We start from the raw sequence: 26,259 nt of genomic DNA, 5'->3' as shown, positions 1-26,259 counted from the left end.
AAACAAATAGGTAAGAGCCTCCCATTGGATAATTACTGCATGGTGATTATGTTTCAGCTGGCAACAAGTTATTTAACCCTAACTGATGCAGTGAGTAGTTTCTCATTTGTTAAACAACCATGTTAAAAGACACATCCTGTGGTCGTGGAAAATATGTTAATCTGTTTCAGAAGGGTCAAATTATTGGCATGCATCAAGCAGAGAAAACATCTAAGGAGATTGCTGAAACTACTAAAATCAGGTTAAGAACTGTCCAACGCATTATTAAAAAGAGGAAGGACAGTGGGGAAACATCATCTTCGAGGAAGGAATGTGGTCGGAAAAAGATCTTGAATGATCATGATCGGCAATCACTTAAACGTGGTGAAATCAAATCATAGAAAAACAACAGTAGAACTCAGGGATATGTTTAATAGTGAAAGTAAGAGTATTTCCAAATGCACAATGCAAAGGGAACTCAAGGGATTGGGACTAAACAGCTGTGTAGTCTTAAGAAAACCACGTCATTGAGGCTAACTGGCAAAAACAGCTTCAGTTTGCTAGGAAGAATAAAGATTTTAATCTGGAACAATGGAAGAAGGTCATGTGGTCTGATGAGTCCAGATTTACCCTGTTCCAGAGTGATGGGCGCATCAGGGTAAGAAGAGAGGCGGCTGAAGTGATGCACCCATCATGCCTTGTGCCTACCGTACAAGCCTGTGGGGGCAGTGCTATGATCTGGGGTTGCTACAGTTTGACAGGTCTAGGTTCAGCAAAGTTATGTGCCCAAAGAATGAGGTCAGCTGACTACCTGAATATATTGAACGAGCAGGTTATTCCATCAATGGATTTTTTCTTCCCTGATGGCATGGACATATTCCAAGATGACAATGCCAGGATTCATTGGGCTCAAATTGTGAAAGAGTGGTTCAGGGAGCATGAGACATCATTTTCACACATGGATTGGCTACCACTGAGTCCAGACCTGAACCCCATTGAAAATCTTTGGGATGTGCAGAAGAAGACTTTGCGCATTAGTCCAAATCTCCCATCATCAATACAAGATCTTGGGGGAAAAATTAATGTAACTCTGGACAGAAATAAATGTTGTGACATTGCAGAAGCTTGTGAAGATGATGCCACAGCGAATGCGTGCCGTAATCAAAGCTAAAGGCGAAAATATTAGAGTGTGTTACCTTTTTTTGGCCAGGCAGTATGTGTGTGTGTGTGTGTGTGTATGTGTATATACAATAATAATAATAATAACTATATATATATATATAGTTATTATTATTATTATTGTTGTTTTATATATATATATATATGTGTGTGTGTGTGTGTGTGTGTGTATTATATATATATATATATATATATATATATATATATATATATATATATAGTTATTATTATTATTGTTGTTGTTGCTATTATTATTATTGTTATTATTATTATTATTATTATTATTAGATGATTACATAATCAAATGCATGAAAAAAGCCTCTCTAATTATAAGTGAGGCTGCAAGTTTTGAGCTAAGGAATGAAAATGTTGACATTTACTGTAGCTCATATCCTCACAGAGACTGTTCCAAAACCTTGGAGCATAACAATTCAATCCTAATTGCTTCAGCTCACACAGATAAGCACGTAAAGGAAGATGCAGACAACACCAAACTCACAAGTTCAGTTGCCATGGCGCACACACAGCCATACTGATAAATGTATGGTCGTCACTTAGGATAAAAGCACCTGCCAAATAATGAAATGTGAAGGTTTGTAAACGCTAAGCATTTAGTTACGGATAAGACAGATCACACAATGCTTTATAGAGGAAAACAAGAATTCTAAAATAAATAGAACAATTAATGTTTAGGAAATTTAAACATTTTAAAATGCAAGTAATATGAACTCATATTCTGTTCCTTCTTACAACTCAGGGATGCGGATTTCTAAAATTACTGAAGTCGGTTTATTACTTTCTAAGAAAGGCCAAATAGGAGAGCATTACAATAATCTAACATGCTAGTAATAAAAGTGCGCATTAGTCTTTCGGTATTGCTCAGAGAGAGAAGTCTGCCATTTAGTCATATTTTTTAAATTACACACGGTCTTTGTAATATTCCTGATATAACTAAAACCTGTTTCTGAGTCAAAAATAACTACTTAGAATTAGCAAATAAGCCTTTATAGAAGTAGCGGATGTCTGTAATGGATAAGTAAATATTTGCGTATATCATATATAGGCTTTACTATTTCCTGAAGCTTAATTTCAAACAAAGCTAGAATTTTAATCATCATTTTACATTTTTGGCAGACACTTTATCCAGAGAAACTAACAATTTCAAGCATATTACAGAGGTAGGCAAATGTATTGTTAGGAGTCTTACCCAAGGACTCTTATTGATAAAGCAGAGAGCATTAGGCCTCCAAAGGAGAGGCAACGTTGTGACCCATTGTGACAAAGTTAATCAGCACTGGTACAAACTCTTGAGCATATTTGAAGCTTTTTAAGACTCATATTCACTCCAAGCAGGGAGCAAAACCAGCTGATTGTAGAATTTCTTAGCTCACTCCTGCTGTAACCTACTGGTTCACAGTTCAGCACTGGTAAATGGAGTGAACCACAAATGATATACTGCTAGAATTTCAAAATATTTAAAATTTGTTCTTTAATATCTATGGTCTCTGATTGCAGATAAAAACTGATAATCGCTGAGAATAGCCTACACCGTAAAATTGTGTTAAGTGATAGCCTACATCAAGTGTTAGCCTACATTAAGTGTTAGCCTACATCAAGTGTTAGCCTACATCAATTCAGAAGTGCACTGCATGTGAAAATGAACATTTTGATGTTTGGAAACAATCCAGCCATTGACAAGGGATTGTGTTAATTCCTTACTAACCCGAAGTGTGAAAGTAAAACTAAATTTGCTTGCAGGATTTTCCAGGAGTTCAAAGCGATTTTAACTCGCTCTATGAGACACTCTACAAATACACCACTTTAATCATTGATAGAGATTGGTAACACAGACGAGAGAGAGAGAGAGAGAGAGAGAGAGAGAGAGAGAGAGAGAGAGAGAGAGAGAGAGAGAGAGAGAGAGAGAAGATGTATTGAGAAAATACCTGCTGAATTCTCCGTTGAATTTAATGATTTAGTAAGGTCATAGCAATATTTCACTAGTAGAGAAACGTGGGTGTGCTGGGCACACTGACAGCAATGAGATAAAGAAAGAGAGGTGAGGAATGTGGCAAGATAGCCCCCTGGTGAAATTATAACAGAGTTCTGGAGGAATGGTAACACAATGGTAAGAAAAACACACCTCGCATTTACTGCATTGTCACCAAAAAAAGGATATGTTTTTCTACATTTATGCCAAAGAGATTAGCAGCGCCATGCAAGTGTAGAGTGTCAGAGCAAATCAGAGAGTTGCAGCAGCATCTGGACAGTCTTGAGGCAGCATTTCAAAGCTTCCCGATTCTCCCTGTCACTGGCTTCATCAGTCTAGATTTTCCCAAAATGAAGTGAATAATGTGAGATGAGGAAATGGAGGTATTCAACCCCAGATCGCAAATACTAATCTGACACCAAGCCCTCGAGAGTTTGATTTGAATACAAGTAATTCTGTGACATCGTTCTACTACCAGTAATTACAAAATCCAGGACTGAATGTGGGATCTAGTCATGGAATTGAATACTTTTGGGACAGAGTGGAGCCAGCCTGTGCCCATGGTGGGACATGGCCTTCTCGTGGCTAAGATGAGGCTAAATCTCCTTCATCTTGTATCCATCAGATTATATAAAGACTGTCTTTGCCTGTCAGCCCTGCTTATGTAATAAAGTGTTTAAGTGGGCTTTGCCTCAACCTGTCTCTTCAAGTGGGGCAACGTGGGTAATGTTGCCATAATTCAAGATGATGTAAGGGATCTGGTAACCTGGGGACAAGTGATGAATCAACCGTTTATTAGGGGTCTTACAGCATATTAAAAACGGTCCAGCTGACAATTCAAAGCCCAAGTATGATACACCTCAGATACATAAATGCCATATGAGTTGCATGAGTCCAATCTAAGTTCCATTCCGGTTATGAAATGTATTTCTGCTGTTGATCAACACGTTTCAACAGCCTGTGGCTAGGGAGAAGACATTTTGGAGCATTACTCTATTGTCAACACAAACTGCATCTTGTCCAGTTCGACAGTTAGAGTGGATCTGTGACATATCAGCTTGTGCATGATACCAGAATGACTTCTACTTTTTTAGAAGCCTTTTTAGTGTATCCGTGCCTTAGTGTCTGCGACACACCACTGAGTGAGACATTATTAAATTCAAAGGCCGCGTAACTCCAAGGGTGCGGCATTAATGAGTAAGTCTGCTTCTCTGCCTGCCTGACATTTGCCTTAACTGCTCTGTTGTCATGGCCGGACAGGCGTAATAGACTGAAACATGGGGGCTTATTATTTGCACTTTTTAGGGGAGCTCCACGGACACAGCGCCAGAGTGGGTCGATGAGATGAGATTAGATTACATGATGCAGAATGACAGGTGGAACTTTCCAGAGGGCCCATTGATCGATACCGTGGTCAGGGCTGCCCTGCTTCCATCATCAGCCATCGCTTGAGTGTAGGCCAGTCTTTCAGACCCCGCTAATGTGCTACAGAACCTGTCTATGTGTTTATGCTCCTGAACTTGTGTGTGTGTGTGTGTGTGCAGGAGTATATCTGTGTAGGGACATGTGTTGTTGTAGGATTGTGTGAATGTGTTTGTCTGCAGTAAATGAAGAGGACAGTACAGTAGAAAGGAGCGTAGCCAAAAAAACAGTTTACTGACTGTGCTAAATAGAAGAACATTCATCTATTCATCTCTTCTTAATATGGTAGCTAAGAGCATGTTATATCTGCTTCATCTCTCTCTCTCTCTCTCTCTCTCTCTCTCTCTCTCTCTCTCTCTCTCTCTCTCTCAGACATTTCCCAATATTTCTGTCTCTTGCATTCTTTAATTCTTTGTAGTGATACTAAATTTGTCAAACTGTCCCCCACACTTCACAGAAAGAAGGTCGCGCATAGTGGCATAATCTGCAATATTTATACTGAATTCCATGCTGTTGTCTTATCCATGGTGACTTTGCTCTGCTCAAATTAAAGACCTAAGCAGCACTCCAGCTACAAGAATGGCATGTGTTTAAACATTCATGTGCTCTCCAACAATTTCTCTGTCTGATCTGGAAGTGCTGCAGTTGTAAATAATTCAGTTGGCCTGTCTGGCACCGAACCTGGTGAGAATAGTGGCAATAGAGGGCCGGGCATGATTGGCATGCCTGCCTCAGTCCAAGCCCAGGCCACGAGAAGCCTGGCGGCCCCTAACGAGGCCCAGGCTGCATGCACCCGTGTCCATTAATCAGAGCTCGCTGCAGCTCTGCAAATACATCGGCAAGCGGAGACATCACAAACGGGAAATAACTATTAGAGCGAAGCTGAGAGAAGCTAATATTTGCTAATATTATAGCAAATATTACACAGCTATTACAGACAAAGCATTGCTTAAGCACCAATTAACATGGCACTGTGTTCTCTGTAATTGGGCTTTGTTGGTCTACAGGAAGCAACCGTTAAGTGTTCTCAGTCATACAGCTGAACCCTGTCTGTGAAGTAAGCAGCGTGGGGGCCTTTGCTTATGTTTGGGTAGGGGAGATTCATATAACAGCTTAACCTTGTCTGAATAATGCAAAACATTGAATGCCTTAAATATGCGCATAATTTCATCAGATACAGAGATAAGTGCTACAGGATTAGTGTCTTAACTTGTTTGTTTGTTTTGTCTGACAATTTCTAATATCTATCCAGTGCTTTGCTGCCCTATTTTTAGACATTCATTGCATATGCTCGTGGGCAGGGTGATGTTAGGAGCCAGCAGAATTAGCTGTAGCATAAACTAAATTAGTCCATAAATAATCACCTCCCTGCTTAAACAAGACTTAATCTACTTTTACACTACCAATCCCCAGGACTTGAACTATGCCATGGGGATCTTCGGTATGCATCTATTAATCCGATCATTAATGATGCCCTCACCTCAAATCCGTAATTTACATAAAGCTAATCTTCATTCATCTCACTGCAGTAACCTGATGAGGAGGGTTACTGTCATCACTTACTGGCCAACCTTGGCTGAAGAGAGCGGATCGGGAATGAGCTTCTCAAATCATGCCTCTTTTCCTTTCCCCGGGGCCTAGTAAAGGCTCTGATAAGCAGACCAGTTTAGCGCAATTACATTCCGATAGTGTATCATGCTCAGATAGGGTAATATCATTTATGAAGATACAGTCCTTGTGTTTTTAAATCAGCCCTCTGTTTGCAAATGCAAATTATGAGCAAATGCTTTTTAAATGCAGGCCATGCTAAAAACCTGTTTTGGAGACATCCTTTACATATTTCTGAGTAAGCATAAAAAAATCTAATAACTATAAAGTATTGTATAATATATATATTCTCTCTTTCTCTCTCTCTCTCTCTCTCTCTCTCTCTCTCTCTCTCTCTCTCTCTCTCTCTCTATATATATATATATATATATATATATATATATATATATATATATATATATATATCTTGCCATATCTTTATAGAATAATTTAAACAGTCAAGGTCACTGACGGAAAAAGCATGCAAATCTCTAGGATGGTGGAGGTAATTGAAGTCAGGTGTTTCAATCAATTCAGGATCAGTTCAGCTTTGGATTTGACCTCCTGTGTCAACAACAAAAACAACAACAAAAACAAAACAAAACAAACAAACAAACAAAAACGCAACTGAATTCTGTGGCATATGGTTCAATTTCAGAGAACCTGGAAAAAACATTGCTAAAGCTTATGAAACTGGAAAGGGTTACAAAAGACTTGCACCTTCATCGGTTCACATTCATGCTGATATTCAGAGGCAGAAGAAGAAGTGGGTGTCCTACGAAAACGGATGATGGCGAGGGCAAATCTGTATGCATCTCTGATGCACCTGATAATGTGTTCAAGACTTTACCATAAGATAAAGATCACTCAAATGCACAATGACAGCATGACAATGATCCAAAACACAGTCAGCTCTGGAGCGGCTCAAGCTGAGACGAGCTGGATCCTTTTTGGATTGGGTTTATTCCTATAAATATCAAGGCATATGGATACATCGTAAACTCACATTCAACTTTAATATGAAGAAAGTGATGAAGGTAAAGGTCAGGGGCACAGATACAAATCTTGTTGCATTTTTAAATCGTTTAAAACATCTATTCAGGTGGCATTTTATCTGTTTAAGATTATGGGGATAAAATTAATGAGAAGGTAGCCTTGATACTAAAACCTTTCATTGTTTCATAGTGCTCTGTAGAATATGTACATCATTTCAGCAGATAGCAATATAATATAGTTGTATTATACTAAAATAGTACAGTATAGTATAGTATAGTGTAGTATAGTATAGTATGGTTTTTTTACAGTAGTGTAACAGAATGTCTACACATTACTGTGAACGTAATCGAAAGGTAGATTGGCCTTCACTAGCCATTCAATGATGGTTGCAAACCCTGTTTTTTGTATATAAATCTTTGCTGGGAAATTGCCATTGTATTTATCCTCCTTACTGAATAATGAATATGGTATGATTGGATAATCCTTCAGGCTTCAGTAAGAAGAGCTGGCCTTGGTAATGTTGCTTTTGCTTCACATCACTGTAATAAAATTCAGAACACACTGAAACTTCAAAGCCTGATAGTCACTGCAAATTGTTTTTAATTTATTTGATATGAAGCTGTTATAGTTTTGATATCTTGATTTTAAAGTTGATTTTTTGATATTATATATATATATATATATTTATTTTAATTTCAGTTTTATTTAACCTTATTTATATTTGAATCTTTTCAAGTTTTTAATCACTCCTTATTCTTTATCATTCCGTTTTGATTTCGTGCGGGTCCTGTCATGAGTGTAGTACACGCAGGAGGAAAGTAGGAAGCAAACGTGAGTCTGACACTGAAGATTAATGAAAGAAATGAAAATGAAATCACAGAAGCACACTAACCAGAACTAAAGTAAGCCGACGTGACAGCGTTATTACTGGCCAGCAAACGGTCACACGGGCAGAAACAAACATAATAATAACCCCCAGGTGGGGGTAACCCTAACCACCCGAGGTGGCGTGGCAAGAAACCAAAACAGAGCGTACATGCAACAAAAAGATGAAACGTAAACAAACGCCACGTGCACGTGCACTGCCGGCTGCCTGCAGGGGGCCGCTGTCAGAGGTCCACTTTGAAGATAAAACAATCATCTGGGAAGGTCTTAATAAATATCTAGATGTTTAATAAACAAAATGAAATTTAAAATGAAAAAAAAAGGCAATTAAAGCAAGATGTTCAGTTTAATACGGAAGAACTGAAAATTGTACAGTGTAATGGGCCAAAATATCTACTGTGCTGGAGTGATCAACAGCCACTGTGCTTGGCTGAAGTTATTGCCAATAAAGACAGCCACAGACAATAATAAAGAAAGCTCCACTAGTAGCTAATCTTGCTCACATCGTTTTTCTTTCAATGTGCATTTATTCAATAATGACCTAACTGTAAAATGTTATGTTTGTTGTTTGTTAAATAAGACCCTCTGGTTATTATTAAATGAGGACCAGGTTTTAAGAGCTGCTCTTGTTAAATTTCAGATATTTCCAAAGGTTTTCCAAACCTTTTCCTCTTTACACTGTAGTGTTTGGTGCCTTCATCCCTCATGGGTCCACTGTACGTCTCTGATGTGGCTGTGTCCCTCACGTGCTTTGGTTCGTTAGGCTCGTATCCATCTCCACCTCACACCTCAAGCCTTTGGCGTGTGAATTATGCTGCCGTCGTTTTGACTGGCCACGTCTACCGTGTGTGTGTGTGCAGTAATGCGCTCTTCGCTGAGGTTGGTTAGGGAAAGAAGGAAGTCAGAGCAGGGGTGGCAGACCGTCTAGAGAGACATTCTGCCAAGACTGAGTGGCCCAAACTACTGCTTGGAGCCACATCACCTAGGTAACCAGGTAGAGACTACGCCAGCATTGTGCAAGTGTTTCCTGGAACTCTGAGGGTTCAGCTCCCCTCAGTACGAATTACAATGAGAGACATGAAATGTACAGTGCATTTTGAAGGCAGGCATTGGGGATGTTAACAAATACAAAGAAGAATTTCAAACGCACACAGGAAAATCAATGCTTTTGCCTCAGGAGGACGTGAGAAGCTTTGTGCTGAGACTCCTACTCGAGAAAATCTAAAGTACTGGAATAAGCTACAGGGGCTGCTTGCTGTACTGAGTGAACTGGGAATTACTGCTGTGAAGAAGTCGCCCAGGACAGTTGGGACTGGTGTCAGTGGAGCTGTGAAATTCTCAGAATGACCAAAGCACCATCTTAAAAAAGAACAATCAGTAGGTAAATGTGGAGTTTTGAGATTCCCTCAGAACACAGAGGGTTTGGTTTTCCAAGCACTTTTTAATGTTGTTGCTTTCTCTTTTTTTTTTCATCATTGAGCCAGTGTGTTCTACATATAAAAAATGTTCTGCTTTCTCTGATGTTGCTCTGATTTTGCTGCTGCTTCTGGGCCAGTACGTCATGTGGCTGATAAAATAACTGCGCATCTTAAGGTCAAACAATGTGCGTTTCTGATGACACGGATGGAAATGAATAACTAAATGTGAACCTGTGATCCTCCCACTGGATGTTGGGCCACAGGACGGCTGTGCTGCAGAGTAGCTGTAAGTTATCCAGCCAACTGGGGGCGAATATGCATGTCTGCTGAATGGAAAAGGCCTGTGGTCTGTGGCAGTTGATCAAAGGACACCCAGTCCTTACATGTATGGATGCTTGATGACATGGAGGGGCTGAACAGAGCTTTGAATCAACAGGGAGAAATGTTTCATATGCAAGTGAGCAAAGTGTGTGTGTGTGTGTGTGTGTGTGTGTGTGTGTGTGTGTGCGCATGCACGTGTGTGGGTGCATGCATGCATGCATGTTTTCAGCACAAAGCCTTTCAGTTTCAAAGCATCAATGCATTTATTATTCCATTAAACCTGGCTAAGGTCGGAGCACCTCATTAGGCCTGGGCTTTGAGCAGAGACTCACTGAGGAATTCATCTGTAGAGAGAGTCACACTGAATTACTGCTTTTCCTTGCTTTACACATCCAATGTCTCCTTCCCTCAGTCTGCAGCGGAAAGCCTGGAAACACAAGAGTCCCAGTGTTCCCTACTGCCCCACTCTGTTTACTCATCTGTTTTAATCAATGACAATATTAAAAGGTGACTTTAGTCTGCATTAAATGAATGCCTAAAAGGACTCGCTAATGCACTGGGGGAACTGGACAAAGTGTTTGTGGAGGGCAAATTTGTTAGACAGGGTCCATGTGAATGCAAGCTGACTCAGAACCACCTCTGTGCCACTAATGAGCACTAGGCTCTGTGTGTGGTGGTGTGTTTGTATTTGAGTGTGTGTGTGTGTGTGTGTGTGTGTGTGTGTGTGTGTGTGTGTGTGCAGACACGCATGTGCGGACACGCATGTGCATGTGTGCACATGTATGCAATCATTGTGAACTCTGTTGTTGTGAGCTGAGCAATGAGGAGGCGGCAATGCAAGTAAACAGAGGCTACACAACTCTTGTTATAGAGGAAGTCCACAGTGCACACTGGGCTCTGCGCTGTCTGTGTGGCCAATGGCTAATGTTATTCTGGTTTTATTCTTGTTTACCCTTGTTTGCCAAGAGTTGGATGTAGGGAGTTTGAGCCAAGCAGCACAAACAGCACTGTATCAGCAGGGTGGCCATTAGAGAGCAAGGAATGTATGAAAGCCGGGGAGAGGAAGAGAATGAAGACAAAACAGTGGAAAAAAGAAAAAGACTGTGAGAGACAGAGAGAGGGATGCGAGCTACAGAGAAGCTGGGAAATCTGGGAAATCACAATGCGGAGAAATGGTTTGGGTGTAATTGTGGCTAGCTAGGAGTCACATGAAGAAGTCACACTGGTGCCTCCAGCTGTTATCTCTCAGATGTTTAATGCACTGCCTCGCCCTTGTGCTTATCATTTAATATGTACTTTTTTATTAGTTCTGAAAAAGGTTTTTTTTTTTTAGTGTGGGGCTAAGACGGTAATTCAGATAGAGTGTATAGAGCTGACAGTCATCTCCCACTATCCTTTCAAGAGAGAAAAGGTGGACAAGTTAATATCTACCCCTGAGAAAAGGTAAGCACAGCACTGGTTTTACATGCTAGCCTATGGGAGTTTTCTTTGTTTTTGTTCATTGCTGTGGTCCGATTATCACCACAACCTGATGTGAAAATTGGATGGTGACAGAGAAAGGTTACCTGACTATCACTTTATATTCTGCCAGTGCTGCACTTAATACTGAAGCCACATGCGCAAACATGCCTGGAGCAGCTGGGTCACATATCCTGGCTAATCTCGATTATGTTCTGTCCTCGTGAAATGTATTTGTTTATTGAGTGCAATCAGACCTGATTTCACAGACTGGGTCTCATTCTCCAAAGCACATCAGTGATTAGGATTCCATCACATGCACTTATCAGCTCAGCGAGTGAAGGCTGGTGGAAGAAAGGCTGATTGGCGAAGCATAATTGAGTGGTATAGGAGCAAAGAAAAGTCATTAGAGAAGTCACCACACAACCTCCACCCAAACCTCCACCACCCAGCCTCCAGTGCGCAACCTCCACGTCTAGCTTCCAACACCTGGCCTCCACCGCCCAACTTGTGCCTCCAGACCCTTACGGCCTGCAGTGGTGGTGAAGTGGGCGTAAAAAGATGTCGTTATTCACTTCTCAGCTCAGTGCCCCAGTGTACCACGCTCATATGCATGCTACTGTCATTCATCTGCACCAGGCGTACCACTGAGTTGGAAGGCAGAGGGTTGGCGTAGCCATGGAAACCATAGGGAACTCCTTTGAAAAGCTTCCCATGTGAAGCGCTGGCCTGCTACATTTCGAGAGGCACAGCTGGACTTAATCAAACAACAGCATGTTTGGAATTTAATGTCCTAGCCATAGGAACTTGCACAAATGAAAGCCATGTTTTACTAAAACATAAAAGGCGGTTTTAATTAGATCTTAACAAAACTAAAGGTGCGTGTCCGTCTAGCAGCAACTGGCCAGAGCTTCTAATCAACTGGAGTCCTCCTGCCTCATCAGAGTGGACAAGGGGAGAGGAGACACAGATCAGCGCTCTGCTCCTCGCCCACATCAGAGGCCCTGGAAGGAGCCTGGCTATGCCTGTGGAACCTGGTTGAGTAGATAAGCGACAGAATTAGCCCAATTCTTCACCACTGTGGATTCCCAATTAAACATACAGACCTGACAGCAGAGCCCTCATTTGTAGACTTTATCCCATTACTTACAATTGATACTGTGATGTAATCACTATATTTTAATACATATTAGGATGTCAAACTTCTGATGCATTTTCAGACGATGTTACCGTACCAGACACAATTTTTATTTTTATACAACCCTAGTTTGTTCCTTTTTTTTTTTTTTTACCAGTGAGATGGCGGCTCTTGATGGACTCAGACCGCTCCCTGCGGAGCTCAGATGAATTCTGCTCTGATAGGGTGTTCCCTCTTTCTCATGTCTAGCACAGGCAACGCCGTGATAATGAACAACAAGATATGGCGTCAGTCCAGCCCACAAAAGAATCATTAACAAATAGCGTGGCCGACCCCAAAGGCTTGCAATGTGGGTGGGATGTGTTTCACACAGCAAGGTGAGACCTGCCTGAGACCTGGGTGAGACCTGGGTGAGACCTGGGTGAGAGGGGCAGGGGGGAAGCAAAGCACCTGCATTAAATGAGCAACAGGAGATGTTAATAAGTATGTTATAATGCGTTTAACATGCATTATAAGAACCAATGCAAACCACATACGTGCACCTTGCAATGTGAAATCTATTAGAAATTGCCACCAGGTAGTTATTTTAACAGTTTAATGCATTAAAATCACAAGAATGTGGAGAAACATATTGAAGCTACCCCTCCATAGCTGTCAATCAAATTTTTAAGAAGGAAATATTTCTCAGAGGCATGGTGCAGAAAAGTCACATTTTGGAAAAACAACATCCACATTGTTTGCTTTTAACCTACCTGAATATGCTCATTACTGGAACGAAAACATGAGATAGCATCTCGCATTATGTCTGCTGCTTAAAGCTGAAAGCAGAACACCATGAGTAGAAATTTAAAGCTATTTAAATAAGCAGCTCTTTGGCTGCAAGACAAAAGCCTTTGTAATAGTGAGTACCTATGACACATTTGAATAAAAAATGGACAGTTAAGGGAAAGTATGGATGGAAAGCTCATTAGGGCCAAATTACATTTGAAAAGCAACCTCCTAATTCTCTCTGTTTGTCAAGATTTATGCTTATTTTAGGCAGACAGTGATGTATTTTTACCAACCTCTCCATAAATACACCAATATTTTCTGATTTATTCATCGGTGCATTTTCAGTATAAAGGTTATTTGTAAAACTTAGGACAGCTGTGAATTGCTATTGATTGGATTCTAATTTAATTCTCCCAGTTGTGCTGCTCAGGGCTGTCTGCCTTCCCCCTGCAAGCGGCCCACAAAGATGCATGAGCTCAGTGTGCTCTGGGCGCAGATATATACGACCCCTGATGCTCCAATTACACTTGATATTGTCTGGTCAGATTCTCACAGTGAAATATGTCTGATACAAAGTCAGCCTATGGATTCTAGCCGCTCCTGAGTCCCGTGAATCCACCCTCCACTTCCACATGGCAGGAGGATGTCCTCTTCACACAGACATGCAGCTCTGCAGAGCCTCCTGCTTGGGGGTCTGTGGGCGCTGCAGATCTGCTAGCTTTACGATGGTCACCCTCCACTGCATGGCCAGGGGATGGACACAGGGAGGACAGAGAGGAGCAGGCATGTCTGAACAAGGGAGGGCTTTAATCCATCACCTCCAGCTGATTGTGATGAAGAGCATGCCGATCTGGCACAGAGCCTGTCGCGTGCAAGCTCGCCCTCTGTGGGACCAGGTCTGGCACGCAGGCACGTGCACTCGCACATACATCTGTGCCTGTTAGACAGTGTTGTGACACATGCACATATAATGGCGTATAATATAGACATATGATGGCAGTCTGCGTGTGTGTTTGAGCGTGCATTTGTGCTTGAATGCATGTGTAGGACTGTGTGTGCCAGTGAACAAGTGCGTTGTATTTGTGCATGTAGGCAAACGTGTTTGGGTCCCTTTTTGCTCCGCAACGTCTGTGACTGAGCCCACTCAAGGCTAACATTGTTGCAGCAAATGTCAGAATCACATGCGTCGTGTACAAAAGGAAGTGACCTCCTTCTGCACTCAAAGCAATCTGGAAATGCCAGCGTGTGTCAGGTTTTAGTCAGCCCGGTCACACGGAAAAATAAAGCTTTTCAGTCGGCCAGACGAGCAGAGTAAAAGCACAAACCTGATGACGGAGGGGGACGTGAGTGCTGTTTGAACAGGCAGAGATGTGTATGCCGGTGCCTGCCAAAATCCACTGCAAACCTCCCACTGCTTCTATCATGCACCAGGGGGCACAGAGCTCTGGAAAGCCAATTCATTGGTAGTACAGGATTTGTGGTGGGGCTGCCCTGCACACTCAAACCTATGGGCGAAGATCCTTTGGTGTTTCCTAAGAACTGCCCGCCGCATCCCGCCTTATGCCATCTGTTGGCTCTGGTACTTCTACAGAATTGCTGCTTAAGAGGTTAGTTTCTCTTTAACTGCAGAAACAGTCCATACAACACTGACAGCTACTTCTATTTTTGAGCATATGTCACTTTTCTTGTGTCCAGAGCTCTGGTTAGCTCTTCTGCAGTAAGTTTGTCGCTATCACTGTGCCTTTCCTGCACGTTGTCATCAGGCAAGCGAGTGGCACCATGAGTGGCTCTACTGGAGAGGTCCCTGCCTAAACTTCATTTCATTTTCCAACTCAGACAGGTTCTTCTTCACTAGTTTAAATAATAAGAGCAGGTTTCAGACTTTGCCATAAAAAGGTCAATTGTCTCTAACTGAAGTTGGAAGTTCACCTAATGCAGAAAGTTTGCCAGACGTTGCCTCCACACAACTGCACCCCCCCTTCCTTATTCCAAAGCACAGGACCAGGCCATTACGTGGCTCCTCTCTGGATGACTGGTTGCCGTGACACCCAAGCAACCACCTCCATGGGCATATTTTCTTGAGAGCATAAAAAAGTAGAGAGGGAGCATAAAAATTCAGCTGCAATAGGCATATGTCCCTAGAGTAATGTCACATCTGCCCATCTAGGTTCTCCCGCATTTGCTTTACCAGCCGGTAAAGCCAATGAGAAGTGAGAAGGAGTCAGAGCGTTAGGATTCCTGACCCTGGCTCACAGCCCTGGGTCATTTACTTCTGCTTTGCATACTCTGCACACGAGGAGCAGAAGGGGGGCGGTGCGTTCGAGGTGCGGTGGGGCACCTCTTGGACCCTCTGACGCAGGTTTCCATGCCAGCGTTCTACCGGGCTATCTGGAGGCCCCCCACTGTCTGGAGGGTGGCTTAGCCTCTGGTGCACACCGTGGAGGCTGCATGAAAGAGCTGCACTGTTATCGGCCGTGCCAGATGCGGGGCCTGTCAGTGAGAGTGCTGGGGAGCTTTATGAAGACTTTCAAAAGGCCAGCTGTTATGTCGCTAAATGTCTCCTCTGATTTGAATCCAGCCACGGCTGCAGAAATGTCAGAAACATATGTCATGAGTTTCGTTTGGCCTGCAGTCTCACATCGCAACCAGCTACAAGCATGTTTCGCAATTAATTAAAGGTTAACAATACGGGGCATGTCCGTAGCATTTAGCCATCAAAAACTCATAATCCAGTTAGTGCCAGCAGTCTTCATGGTGAAGACAAAAATGTCTTAAAGCAGTCTGCACAACAGTAGGCTGCTTTATGTACAAGTTGTGAGGGTGATTAATGATCTTTTTATTGCATATGGACTCCCTCAAAAATACTCATCCAAGGACTCTTTTCATGTTTGGAAGCATTTTGTCAAGTTGACAAAGAGACTGGAAAAATCGTAGAAAATCCCACAATGGTTTATAAGCTTAGTTCTGTCCTGTTAACAGTCGGGAACGAACGTGAAAACAGGAGCAGAGAGAAAGGTCATCCCACAGATAATACCACAGTAGATAAGCTATGTGTATGTGTGAAGGCACCGGAGATAAGGAGTGTGTTTAATTGGGCAGCCAGCATGGTCAATAGCGATGGATCTACCTTTGAACATCGCATGAAATCATGATTCACATCTAAGTTTTGGTTGATTAAAAAAGAAGAAGAAGAAATAGAAACATTCATCCTCCGCACCTGTTCCAGAGCGAACTCAGACCGCAAGTAAGCTTTCAATTAACCGTCAAGGACATGTATCGATATGGAGGCGTGCACCTGGAGTCTTTGATGTTGTGGAGAGATTTTCTCTTTAAATATTCTCTCAGTCCACAGTAAGGGGGTGGATGTGATTGACGTCGTGTGACTGTGCGCTCTGATGTGTGATTATGTGTCTCTCTCGATGGCGGAAGTGCTTTCAGTGCTCGTGTGAGACCAGGTGCGCACTGATCTCATAGACAAACACGGTGACGACAGAATGTCGTTCAGCTGAGCAGCAGGCATGCACCGAGCTGGAGCTCCTGCAGTGATCTCCAAAGATCAGCTCCATCAACGTCCTTCTCCATCATCAAGTTGTCAGCGGGAGGGCTCAAATGTTCATTTAATGGTTTTTAATTTTTTACAAGCCTGGAATAAAATAAAAGGGCTCGACTACTGCTTGTGCAGAAAATGAAGCAGCACTGGGTTAGGAAGCATGTTTCTAAAAGAGTTATTGTCATTAGTCTTATCTGGGGTCTTATCCCTCCATTATCTCATCATCACCGAGGAAGAATGGGCGCTCTCGCGCTGCATGTAAATCCGAAACGCACTTAATCCAGAGGTGCCGTTTGTGCGCGCGTGTGCGTTGTATGCAGTGCCGCACAAGCACCGCAGAGGAGGAGAGAATATGAGCACCTGAGTAAGAATGAGCAAGAGAGCAAACGTTCAGACTGAAGGAGGGGAGGTCAATCTGCGAACAGGCGCCACGTCACGCACGAGCGCACCTCGCGTCGCTCCTCGCCACCCTGAGTCGTGTTACAATGTCAAGCCGAGGCGTCTGAGATGCGGCCTGGCCTGACTGGCTGGCTTCTGAGGCTCCGGTGCGGATTTGCGAGTGAGGAGAGACCCCCTCCCCTCCCCTCCCCTCCCCCAACTCACATGTTTATTTACAGCAGCGTGTGACGCCTGGTTTCCCCTCTTATCTTAGCGGCTTTGAAGCGGCACCTGTGCCTGGATCTTCGTGTCGACGGCAAGTTGGTGAGTCAGAGCACGCTGGCGTAGCACTCTCGCTCACCTTTCTTGCACATCCCTCACTCCTCCCGGCCCCTCGGGCGAGCCGGTCGGCGGAGGGACGCCTCCGCTCGCCCGGCCGCTGCGGCTCGGTGTCAGCGGGGTTGGGGTGTGGGCGGAGGTGTGGCTTCCTGCTCGACGGCGGCATTGTCAAGGAAAACCGCGCGTCCGCTGTTTGCGCTTCCGAGAGTGAAGGCTTAAGGCGCTTATCTGCTCACTCGTGATTACCATTTTAATAGGCTTATTTTTAAGGCAGGCCTTTGTCGTTTCTAAAAGACTGTGAAAGGTGGAAGACACTGAGTTTGACACGGGAACTGGATGAGCGTATGTCTCCGGGAAGACAAGTCGGTTGTACCAGCGCGTCGTCTGCACGTTTTGTTTCTAGCGATGCAGAATCCACCGCGCACACTTTCATTGAGATCTAAAGAATCGCAGACTGTTCCTCCGGCTGAACTAACCGAGTCTAGTCACACTGCAAAGCACTCGAACACGCAAACACCAGTGTGCTGCTGTGCATGTCAGTCAGTGTCATTCAGGAAATAAATCACCCTCTTCTGTTGCTTTCCATTCTTCCCCTTAAACACGCTGAAATGGGAGATATGAATATGTATCGGCTGTGCGCTAAGGAGAGAGAATGGCTTTCTGAAGGAGTGTTAAAGGAGAGAGAGAGAGAGAGAGAGAGAGAGAGAGAGAGGAGAATAAGAGATTGCTCTGAAGTCTGGGCTCATTGCTGCCTCTGAGACCATCAATAACAGGGAGGAAATGTGTCAGGGCTGTCAGTCCTGCCACAGTGGAGGGAGCAGAGCAGATACATGTGTATTACACGAGAGAGACCCTGGTAAGATCTCCCTACATTATATGAGTGCATGTCTCTGTATGTAGTTGCTTTTTAGGGCACAAAATGTATTGAATGTAGTGAAATTTAAAGAGAAATCATAGCTAGTCTACTTCGTAAGGACCAGCAAAAGTATTCAAAGTAAAGTTATTTTTACCAAAGATGCCTTACTTTTTGTTTCTTTGCGATTTCTTTGTGGTTAAAGTCCTATTGCACGTACGCACACACATACGCATAGGCTGTGTGTCTGGGTTGACTGTGTGTCAGTGATCAGGGGTGTGTGTGTGTGTGTGTTCAGCCTGACATTAGGGCACTGTTATTCAGCGAGGAGAGTTTTCCTCCAAAGCCTCACCCCTATTCCACCCTACATACACATCCCTCTGCTCCCCACTACACGTCCATTTTCTCACCGTTAATTAAAGAGCTGAGTGTTAATTAAAGCCAGAGTTGTGCTTACAGCCTCTGCATTCCTGAGAGAGAAAATACACTCAGTCTTAGCCTCCCCCTAACCCCCCAACTCTAGACCCCCCCACCCTGACCCCCCAACTCCTAGCCTCCCCCTAACCCCCCAACTCTAGACCCCCCCATCCTAGCCTCCCCCTAACCCCCCAACTCTAGACCCCCCCACCCTGACCCCCCCTCCTAGCCTCCCCCTAACCCCCCAACTCTAGACCCCCCCACCCTGCCCCCCCACTCCTAGCCTCCCCCTAACCCCCCCACTCCTAGCCTCCCCCCTATCCCCCCACTCCTAGCCTCCCCCTAACCCCCCCACTCCTAGCCTCCCCCTAACCCCCCAACTCTAGACCCCCCCACCCTGACCCCCCACTCCTAGCCTCCCCCTAACCCCCCACTCCTAGCCTCCCCCTAACCCCCCCACTCCTAGCCTCCCCCTAACCCCCCACTCCTAGCCTCCCCCTAACCCCCCCTCTCCTAGCCTCCCCCTAACCCCCCCACTCCTAGCCTCCCCCTAACCTCCCACACTCCTAGCCTCCCCCCAACCCCCCACTCCTAGCCTCCCCCTAACCCCCCAACTCTAGACCCCCCCACCCTGACCCCCCCACTCCTAGCCTCCCCCTAACCCCCCAACTCTAGACCCCCCCATCCTAGCCTCCCCCTAACCCCCAACTCTAGACCCCCCCACCCTGACCCCCCCTCCTAGCCTCCCCCTAACCCCCCAACTCTAGACCCCCCCACCCTGCCCCCCCACTCCTAGCCTCCCCCTAACCCCCCCACTCCTAGCCTCCCCCCTATCCCCCCACTCCTAGCCTCCCCCTAACCCCCCCACTCCTAGCCTCCCCCTAACCCCCCAACTCTAGACCCCCCCACCCTGACCCCCCACTCCTAGCCTCCCCCTAACCCCCCACTCCTAGCCTCCCCCTAACCCCCCCACTCCTAGCCTCCCCCTAACCCCCCCTCTCCTAGCCTCCCCCTAACCTCCCCACTCCTAGCCTCCCCCTAACCTCCCACACTCCTAGCCTCCCCCTAACCCCCCCTCTCCTAGCCTCCCCCTAACCCCCCCACTCCTAGCCTCCCCCTAACCCCCCACTCCTAGCCTCCCCCTAACCCCCCCACTCCTAGCCTCCCCCTAACCCCCCCACTCCTAGCCTCCCCCTAACCTCCCACACTCCTAGCCTCCCCCCTAACCCCCCACTCCTAGCCTCCCCCCAACCCCCCAACCCCTAGCTTCCCCCAAACCCACCCCACTCCTAGCCTCCCCTTCCCCCTCACCCCCCCCAGCCGCTGCCCCCTTTTGCAACTTGAAGCTCCACTTTGAGGTGTTTTGACATAACTGCTTTAATAACAGTGTTGTGAAAGGAAAATAATAATAAATAATAAATTAGCAAATAACCACTCTCCATCTTTCTGCCATATTGTCTTCAGTTCTCCTTAGCTTTATTGCCGTCACTGTATGTGTTATTCCAAAACAGAAAAAAATGCAGTGTTAAATATTTTCATTCTGGAATAATAGAAATGACAGTAAATACAACATAGTGAATATAACAGCAATAACATTAACTGTGGCAGTTTTACCAAGATATGTAAATATCATTAATCACAAATATGAACATATTGTTATGTAGTTCAGACGCTGTCACTCACTGGTGAGGGTTTGTAGAGTGTCTCTCTTTATGAAAGATTTGATGGTGTAGTGTTGAAAGTGATAGCACTGTCATTTACTTCGAGCTTTACTTTCATAGTCTCAGTTACTGCAAGTAGTTGTGTTCCGCTGAGTTATTTTTATACTGGTCTATAAAGCAGTGTTATTCTCAGGTTGATCTGTGTTTGTAGCTTTTACAGAATTAGTAAACCTCAGAACAAGTTGACTAAGAGGACACTGTTTGCTTCCTGTCCATTAGGGTGTTTCTTTTGGACTTGCCTTAAAGTGAATCCTGTAATGCAGGGTTCTGATTGCTTTCTGATTGGCATCAAAGTCTGCCTCTGGATTTCTACTGCATGCTTGTATCTATTATGACTGTTATTGACTAGTTATGACCCCCAAGCCTCACTTCTATACAGAGTAATGGGTCAAAAATATGCTATCAAACAGCTTGCACCAAATTGGAATCTGCACATCGATCTTATAGAACATATTTATTTCCTATTTGTTGTGTATAGAACTCTGTGTGAGCTTTTTCCATGCTGAAACTCCCCGATGCAGTAATGATGAGGCTGGAATAAGGGTACTGCACCGTGGACTCTAAGCCCATGCTACCTGGAGTGATTTAGTATCCTTCAAAAATATTTTGAAAGATATCAACTCTTTTTATGCTTACCAGCAGGCCCCGGTGCTCGCAGTAGGTCTCTCGTATGTCTGGAGCTTAAGGAACCTTTGGGCAGTGATGAAAATAGTGTCAGGTCATCTGCACAGAGCAAGAATCTTTCTTTTCTGCCTTGTCCAGGGAATGCAGCTTATTCCAATTGTACTGCTGAATTATTAATGCAAAAATCCCTTTTTCTTGATCCATTTGGGGAGGAGAAACCAACAGGGAGTGCAATTAATGAGGCCAAAATGCACATTAATTTATGATAATAAATACACACGAAGGCCAACACGCACATACATTTATAACCTTGTTTACTCTCTTGTAGACTCAGGCGTGCACACACATCTCCATTCTTCTTCCAGGCCAAGTTCTTGAAAGGCTCTCGGTAAAAAGAAATAAATAATTTTTAAAAATGCATAAAATGAATATCCTTATGAATACCCTTCTTAGGGACTTCATTAAGGGTCTGAAGTGCTATTCTGGGCATGCACATTATGTTGACCAGGATTTTTCTTTTTACTTTTTGAACAGGGTTTCAAAGCTTGTGTGCAAATTCTCACAGCTTCTCAAAGCACAAATGCAATCCCAGTGCTGAAACTGAAGTCAGGACGTGAAGATCCCCAACGTGAGCACCAATGATCCGAGCTGATGATAGTCGTATGAAAGATATGTGCGTTCGTGTCCCATTATCGCTGCTGGCATATTCCCTTCCCATCAACGCTTTAACGTGGGAAGGTCCTCGTTGCTTCAGTCAGCACTTTCTCGGTTATGTGAAGAAAGATTGTGCTTATATTTTAGACTTTTAAGTTCTTCTTTGAACCTTGGCTAAATCCATATTTCTAGATGTAATGTATGACACTGAAAAAGTACATACTTCATTTTTTTTTAAATGACAAACCTACAGCTTTCATTTATTCATTTGTACTGTAATGGCTAAGATGTATTTTATTATTAGGTAACTTAATTGATCCTATTATTCTTTTTAATATTATTAAAATAATTGTCATTTGATAGTTAAATAATCTTTAACTAAATTCCAATTTAACCTAAATTAGCTTTCCTTTAAGAGGAATGAATTCTTTTAAGACCTATGCACTCCGCTTTGGTTATTCCTTCTACTCCGTTGGAATAAGACGGGAGAAATATGTTTGAATGGCACAGAAGACAGACTCATGGTCCTTTGGTGGCCTCCGTACTTGCAGTCCTTATGCGTGTGGTCCCGCTTTCAAAATTGCATGCTTGTTTGCTGTACAGATCCTGTCAAGAACAATTATTAAGTAGACGACTGTGTTATGATTAACTACTCACTGTACAATGGATCAGCCCAAGCCTCACAAATAATTACTAGATAAAAATGGGCATTGAATTAACTAAATAATTAGCGCTGCCATTCACTGAAAGAATTATAATATTACTAAGACTGTTTGGGATTCATGAGACCCAAATGTGTTAGAGGCTTAAAACAGTTTATACACTTTTAAGACTTTGAAAGGGTTTCATGACATAAAAAATCCTGTAAGTTCTTGAACTAGGCCCTGCAGTTGACTGATCTAAGCTGTCTACCAAACAGGGTAGGATTTATTTTTAAAAGCCATTAAAAAAGCATTATCCTGGGCATTATCTCACCAGGCAAGAAGATGAGAAAGGAACGAGGCAAGCAAGCTGGCCGACAGACATGTTCCTCCGTCCCATCGACACATGACTTAGTGTTAACGAGGCAGACTACAGACTACAGGGAGCTGCGTAAGCAGGACGGATAAGGCAGGGCTGCATCACACTCACCTGCTTCACAACTGCTGGTGTAATGTCACTCTCTATGTTTGTATTTGCATAGCGGAATCATTTGCTCCTTGGGCTTTTTCGGTCGTATCCACGAGGCGAGCCGCTCCGAACAGACTCGCGCTGGCTCCGGCTGCACGCCTGTCAGTCTTCCTGCTGCGGAAATTACTGGGAAACGGAAATCCAACGAAAAGGGAGAAATTCTGTTGTGGCTCTTTTTTTCTTTTTTTCTCCCCTAGCTCGGCTCGACCAGACGTGGCTCGATTCGTGAGTCCATTATGCCGGGCTCGCGTTTCTGAGTCAGACACCTGCGGGGCTCGTTTTGTTCGCGGGATGTTAGCTGTGTGGCTGGCATCAGAGCGGGCGTGGGGGTGACCTCACTCTGATTTACGGGACTGCATCGCGGCCAAGCAGTGGAGCCTCCGCAGTGTTTCAGCAGTTCCTCTGGATGCCGATATTTCGCGTGTCTGCAGACAGAAGCCCAACAGCTGGATAGCTAAACGCGGGGAAGAAGTGTGCGAGAAGAGCATTGACTAAGAGGTGCTGAATATCTCTCACCCTGCTGCAGAATCTAAGGGATGGCCTGTGGACAGCTGGTAGTCTCAGAAGTTCCTCCACTTTTGGGTCTGGTGCTGCCTCTTGCCTCTCTCAGACAGGGCCTGATCAGATGTTTCCAGCTGACAGCCACTCCCAGGTGGCCACGTTAGTTTCAGAACCGCGTTATATGTGCAACAGCAGGTGCCACAGAGCTACAGAGATGTTCGTACCTTCTCTCTCCTCACCCACCTTGTATGTTTTCAGATCTTCATTGGGTGCCTGACACTCACACAATCCAATATCATGTCACAATAGACAACATTCTGACCTGTGGGTACGCACGATTTTCACACATCAGGAAGTTTAAGCAAAGATTGCTATTTAAGACAAAGGCATGTAGATAAATGGGATTTTGATGGGATGAGATACTCACTAGATAAGGTTCATTTGAAATACGTAAGGATAACTTGCAGTAGACTGTGTTATCCTGCGAAGTGCCAGGGTTCTATCTTTTTCTCTCATTGGCTAATCGATCTTGCCCTCTGTTGTCTTGCAGGTGTAAAGAGGGTTATCGTGGACTGCGCTGTGACCAGTTTGTTCCTAAGACCGACTCCATCCTCTCCGATCCAAGTATGTCTTTATCATCCTTGTTAACTGAGAAACAAAAGGGAACTACAGTAGATGTTTTACCTGAGATTCACACCTGCCCACATGTTATCGACCCAGAGCCCACTCAGTGACCTCTGTCTACCTCCACAAAGTTTTGTGTAAATGAAGCAAATCCTTCTTTGAGCCAAAACCTCAAACAGAACATATACCTGCATTGACTTTTCTGTCTTTCTCTAGTTCCACACAAAACTTCCACAAAACTCCTTCCCATTTACCAAAATCAAATATGCTAAAATGCTTCTAATTATGCCTCACTTTAAGTGCTGAAATTACCATTACCTTACAATGCTACACTATTGAGAAAAATAACACTCTAGTCTGATAATCAGAGTACATTTGCATGCAGTTTTCCCTGTGAGAGACCTGACATCTTACTGTTCGACTGTGGATATGTTTTTCTCCACAAAATCTTCCTGTGACAGCAAATCAGTGGACTCATATGAAATGATGGGTTCATAAGCACGTGAACTATAAGAAAGAACATTTATCAGACAGGTTTTTCTGCCTGTTGTGTGCAGAAATAACTGTCTTCTTAATTCGAGTTGTTGGTGTAAGAGGGTTAAGTTTATTGTTAATGAAAAGTTGTTATGAAGTTCACAGACAGCTACAAGACTCCTGTCCTTTGTGTTTGCTTTATCAATGCATTTTAGCTACCCGGTATCCCTGAAGCCAATTCGTTTCTTATATGACCCAAGACTACGTGATAAAACTATAACAAAACAGTATCTTAAAAATGTGTGTCGCCACAGTTGGGATTCGTCAGCGCTATTGTGTAAGCACAGTGGGCAGTGGAGAAGGGAAAAGCCAGTGAAAGAAGCAGCCAAACACAGCATGAATCTAAGCGGAGGCTCTTTCTGTGAGAGGCCTATGAATGGTTCTGCTCTTATGGAGTGATCTTTTACAGTAAGTGAGATAGAAACCTAAACTCCCATTTACGGCTGTTTGAAGTTGCCGACCCTGCTGAGAGACTGGTAATGGAATTGCACTGTGACTCGTCCGCCTGGCTGTGCTCTGCCATATCTGATTTTTTTTCAATGAGAGCATTCAGTGCCCTCTATCTATCGTTACCAGGGGGGGACATCCCACAACCACCAGGCAACATCAACTTCATCATACTTCCACGCACCCTGTCATCTCCTTGCTGACCCCCACCCCACCCCACCCCACCCACTGCCACCGCCACGCCCCACCCAGGCCCCTTTCCAGGCTTCCTGCGGAAATCCAGGCTCAGTAACCTGAGGACACACTGCGGTGGCGAAAGCGTCACGTGTGGATGCCACCTTCGGCATATCCCGCACGGTGCTGACAGACGAGCCAGTTAATCCAGATTATGTGCTCGATTTATAATCCTGCCATGCAGACAAACGCTGTGTGCCACATAGGCGGTGCTCGAATAGAGAAATCACGGGGCCCAGTATGTCATGTCTGATCACGCTCTTTGCATTCTTCGTACACCATTACGCTTTCAAGGCGTCTTTATTCCGCTCTGTTGAGGCCACCGTTTGTTTTGTTTTCACGCCGGTAGTGAGCCAGGCGTTTGTGGACCAGTGCATCTTTATTTACTAAACCCACCAAACAAGCCTGGAATCACCCCCTTGGGGCCACAGGGGTTTATCAGTCACTGAAACCTTTTTCTGCTCTGAGCTTTGGCAAAGTCTGTGTCTACCACTGAAAAGCTCTGTATTGAGTAGCGGTTAAGAGGCACTCCAGAGCTCCACTTCCCCAGCACGGGTTCCCCTTGCTCTGCCTGCAGCTGCCCTGCCCAAGCTCCCAACCTGCAGGTGGGGCGATACGGGCCAGCTTCTTTTCAAAAGGCATCTGATGGAGTCCATGCCCACCGCGCCTTGCCATTATGTCTGGGGAGGTGCCGGACGGTGCATGTTTGTCTTAGAGGGAGATTGGGTTTATGACCTTCTGAGCACAGCTCAGCAGGTGGCAGACGATGACAGCCTCCCGCCTGGAGGAGGTGCAGCCTTTCTGAGCTCCAGCTGGGCAAAAGAGCACCAGCCACTCTGACTCAGAAGAGACAGCTTTCATGACTGGCTCGCTCCAGGGACAGCCACTAAAATTGGGTATTTATGTCTCAGGAATTAGACTATGTAGGCCACACACAGGCAAGCTTTCATCTCACATCTCTAACTGAAGGCAGGATTATGCAGTATGTGATTCACTTCCACTTTTGTTTCCCCTCACAGCAGATCCAGAGCTCACAGTCACTGACTGGTATTACTGTCCTCCGTGCAGTTAC

The 26,259-nt window shown here is 44.4% G+C and overlaps 1 protein-coding gene across 2 annotated transcripts in view; it reads left to right on the top strand.

Annotated features, from left to right (window-relative positions):
• The window catches only part of nrg3b (neuregulin 3b), a 111,686-nt gene that overhangs the window by 73,782 nt on the left and 11,645 nt on the right, over positions 1 to 26,259 (top strand). For both annotated transcript variants that reach the window (XM_035533246.1, XM_035533245.1), the window contains exon 3: positions 23,899 to 23,972. In XM_035533246.1, the coding sequence (XP_035389139.1) occupies positions 23,899 to 23,972 (74 nt within the window). The remainder of the gene's footprint in view (positions 1 to 23,898; positions 23,973 to 26,259) is intronic.

This window comes from Electrophorus electricus, chromosome 14 (genome assembly GCF_013358815.1).
Source record: "Electrophorus electricus isolate fEleEle1 chromosome 14, fEleEle1.pri, whole genome shotgun sequence".
NCBI lineage: Eukaryota > Metazoa > Chordata > Actinopteri > Gymnotiformes > Gymnotidae > Electrophorus > Electrophorus electricus.
The sequence above is the reverse complement of the archived record's forward strand: the minus strand, read 5'-3'. Positions and strand labels throughout refer to the sequence as shown.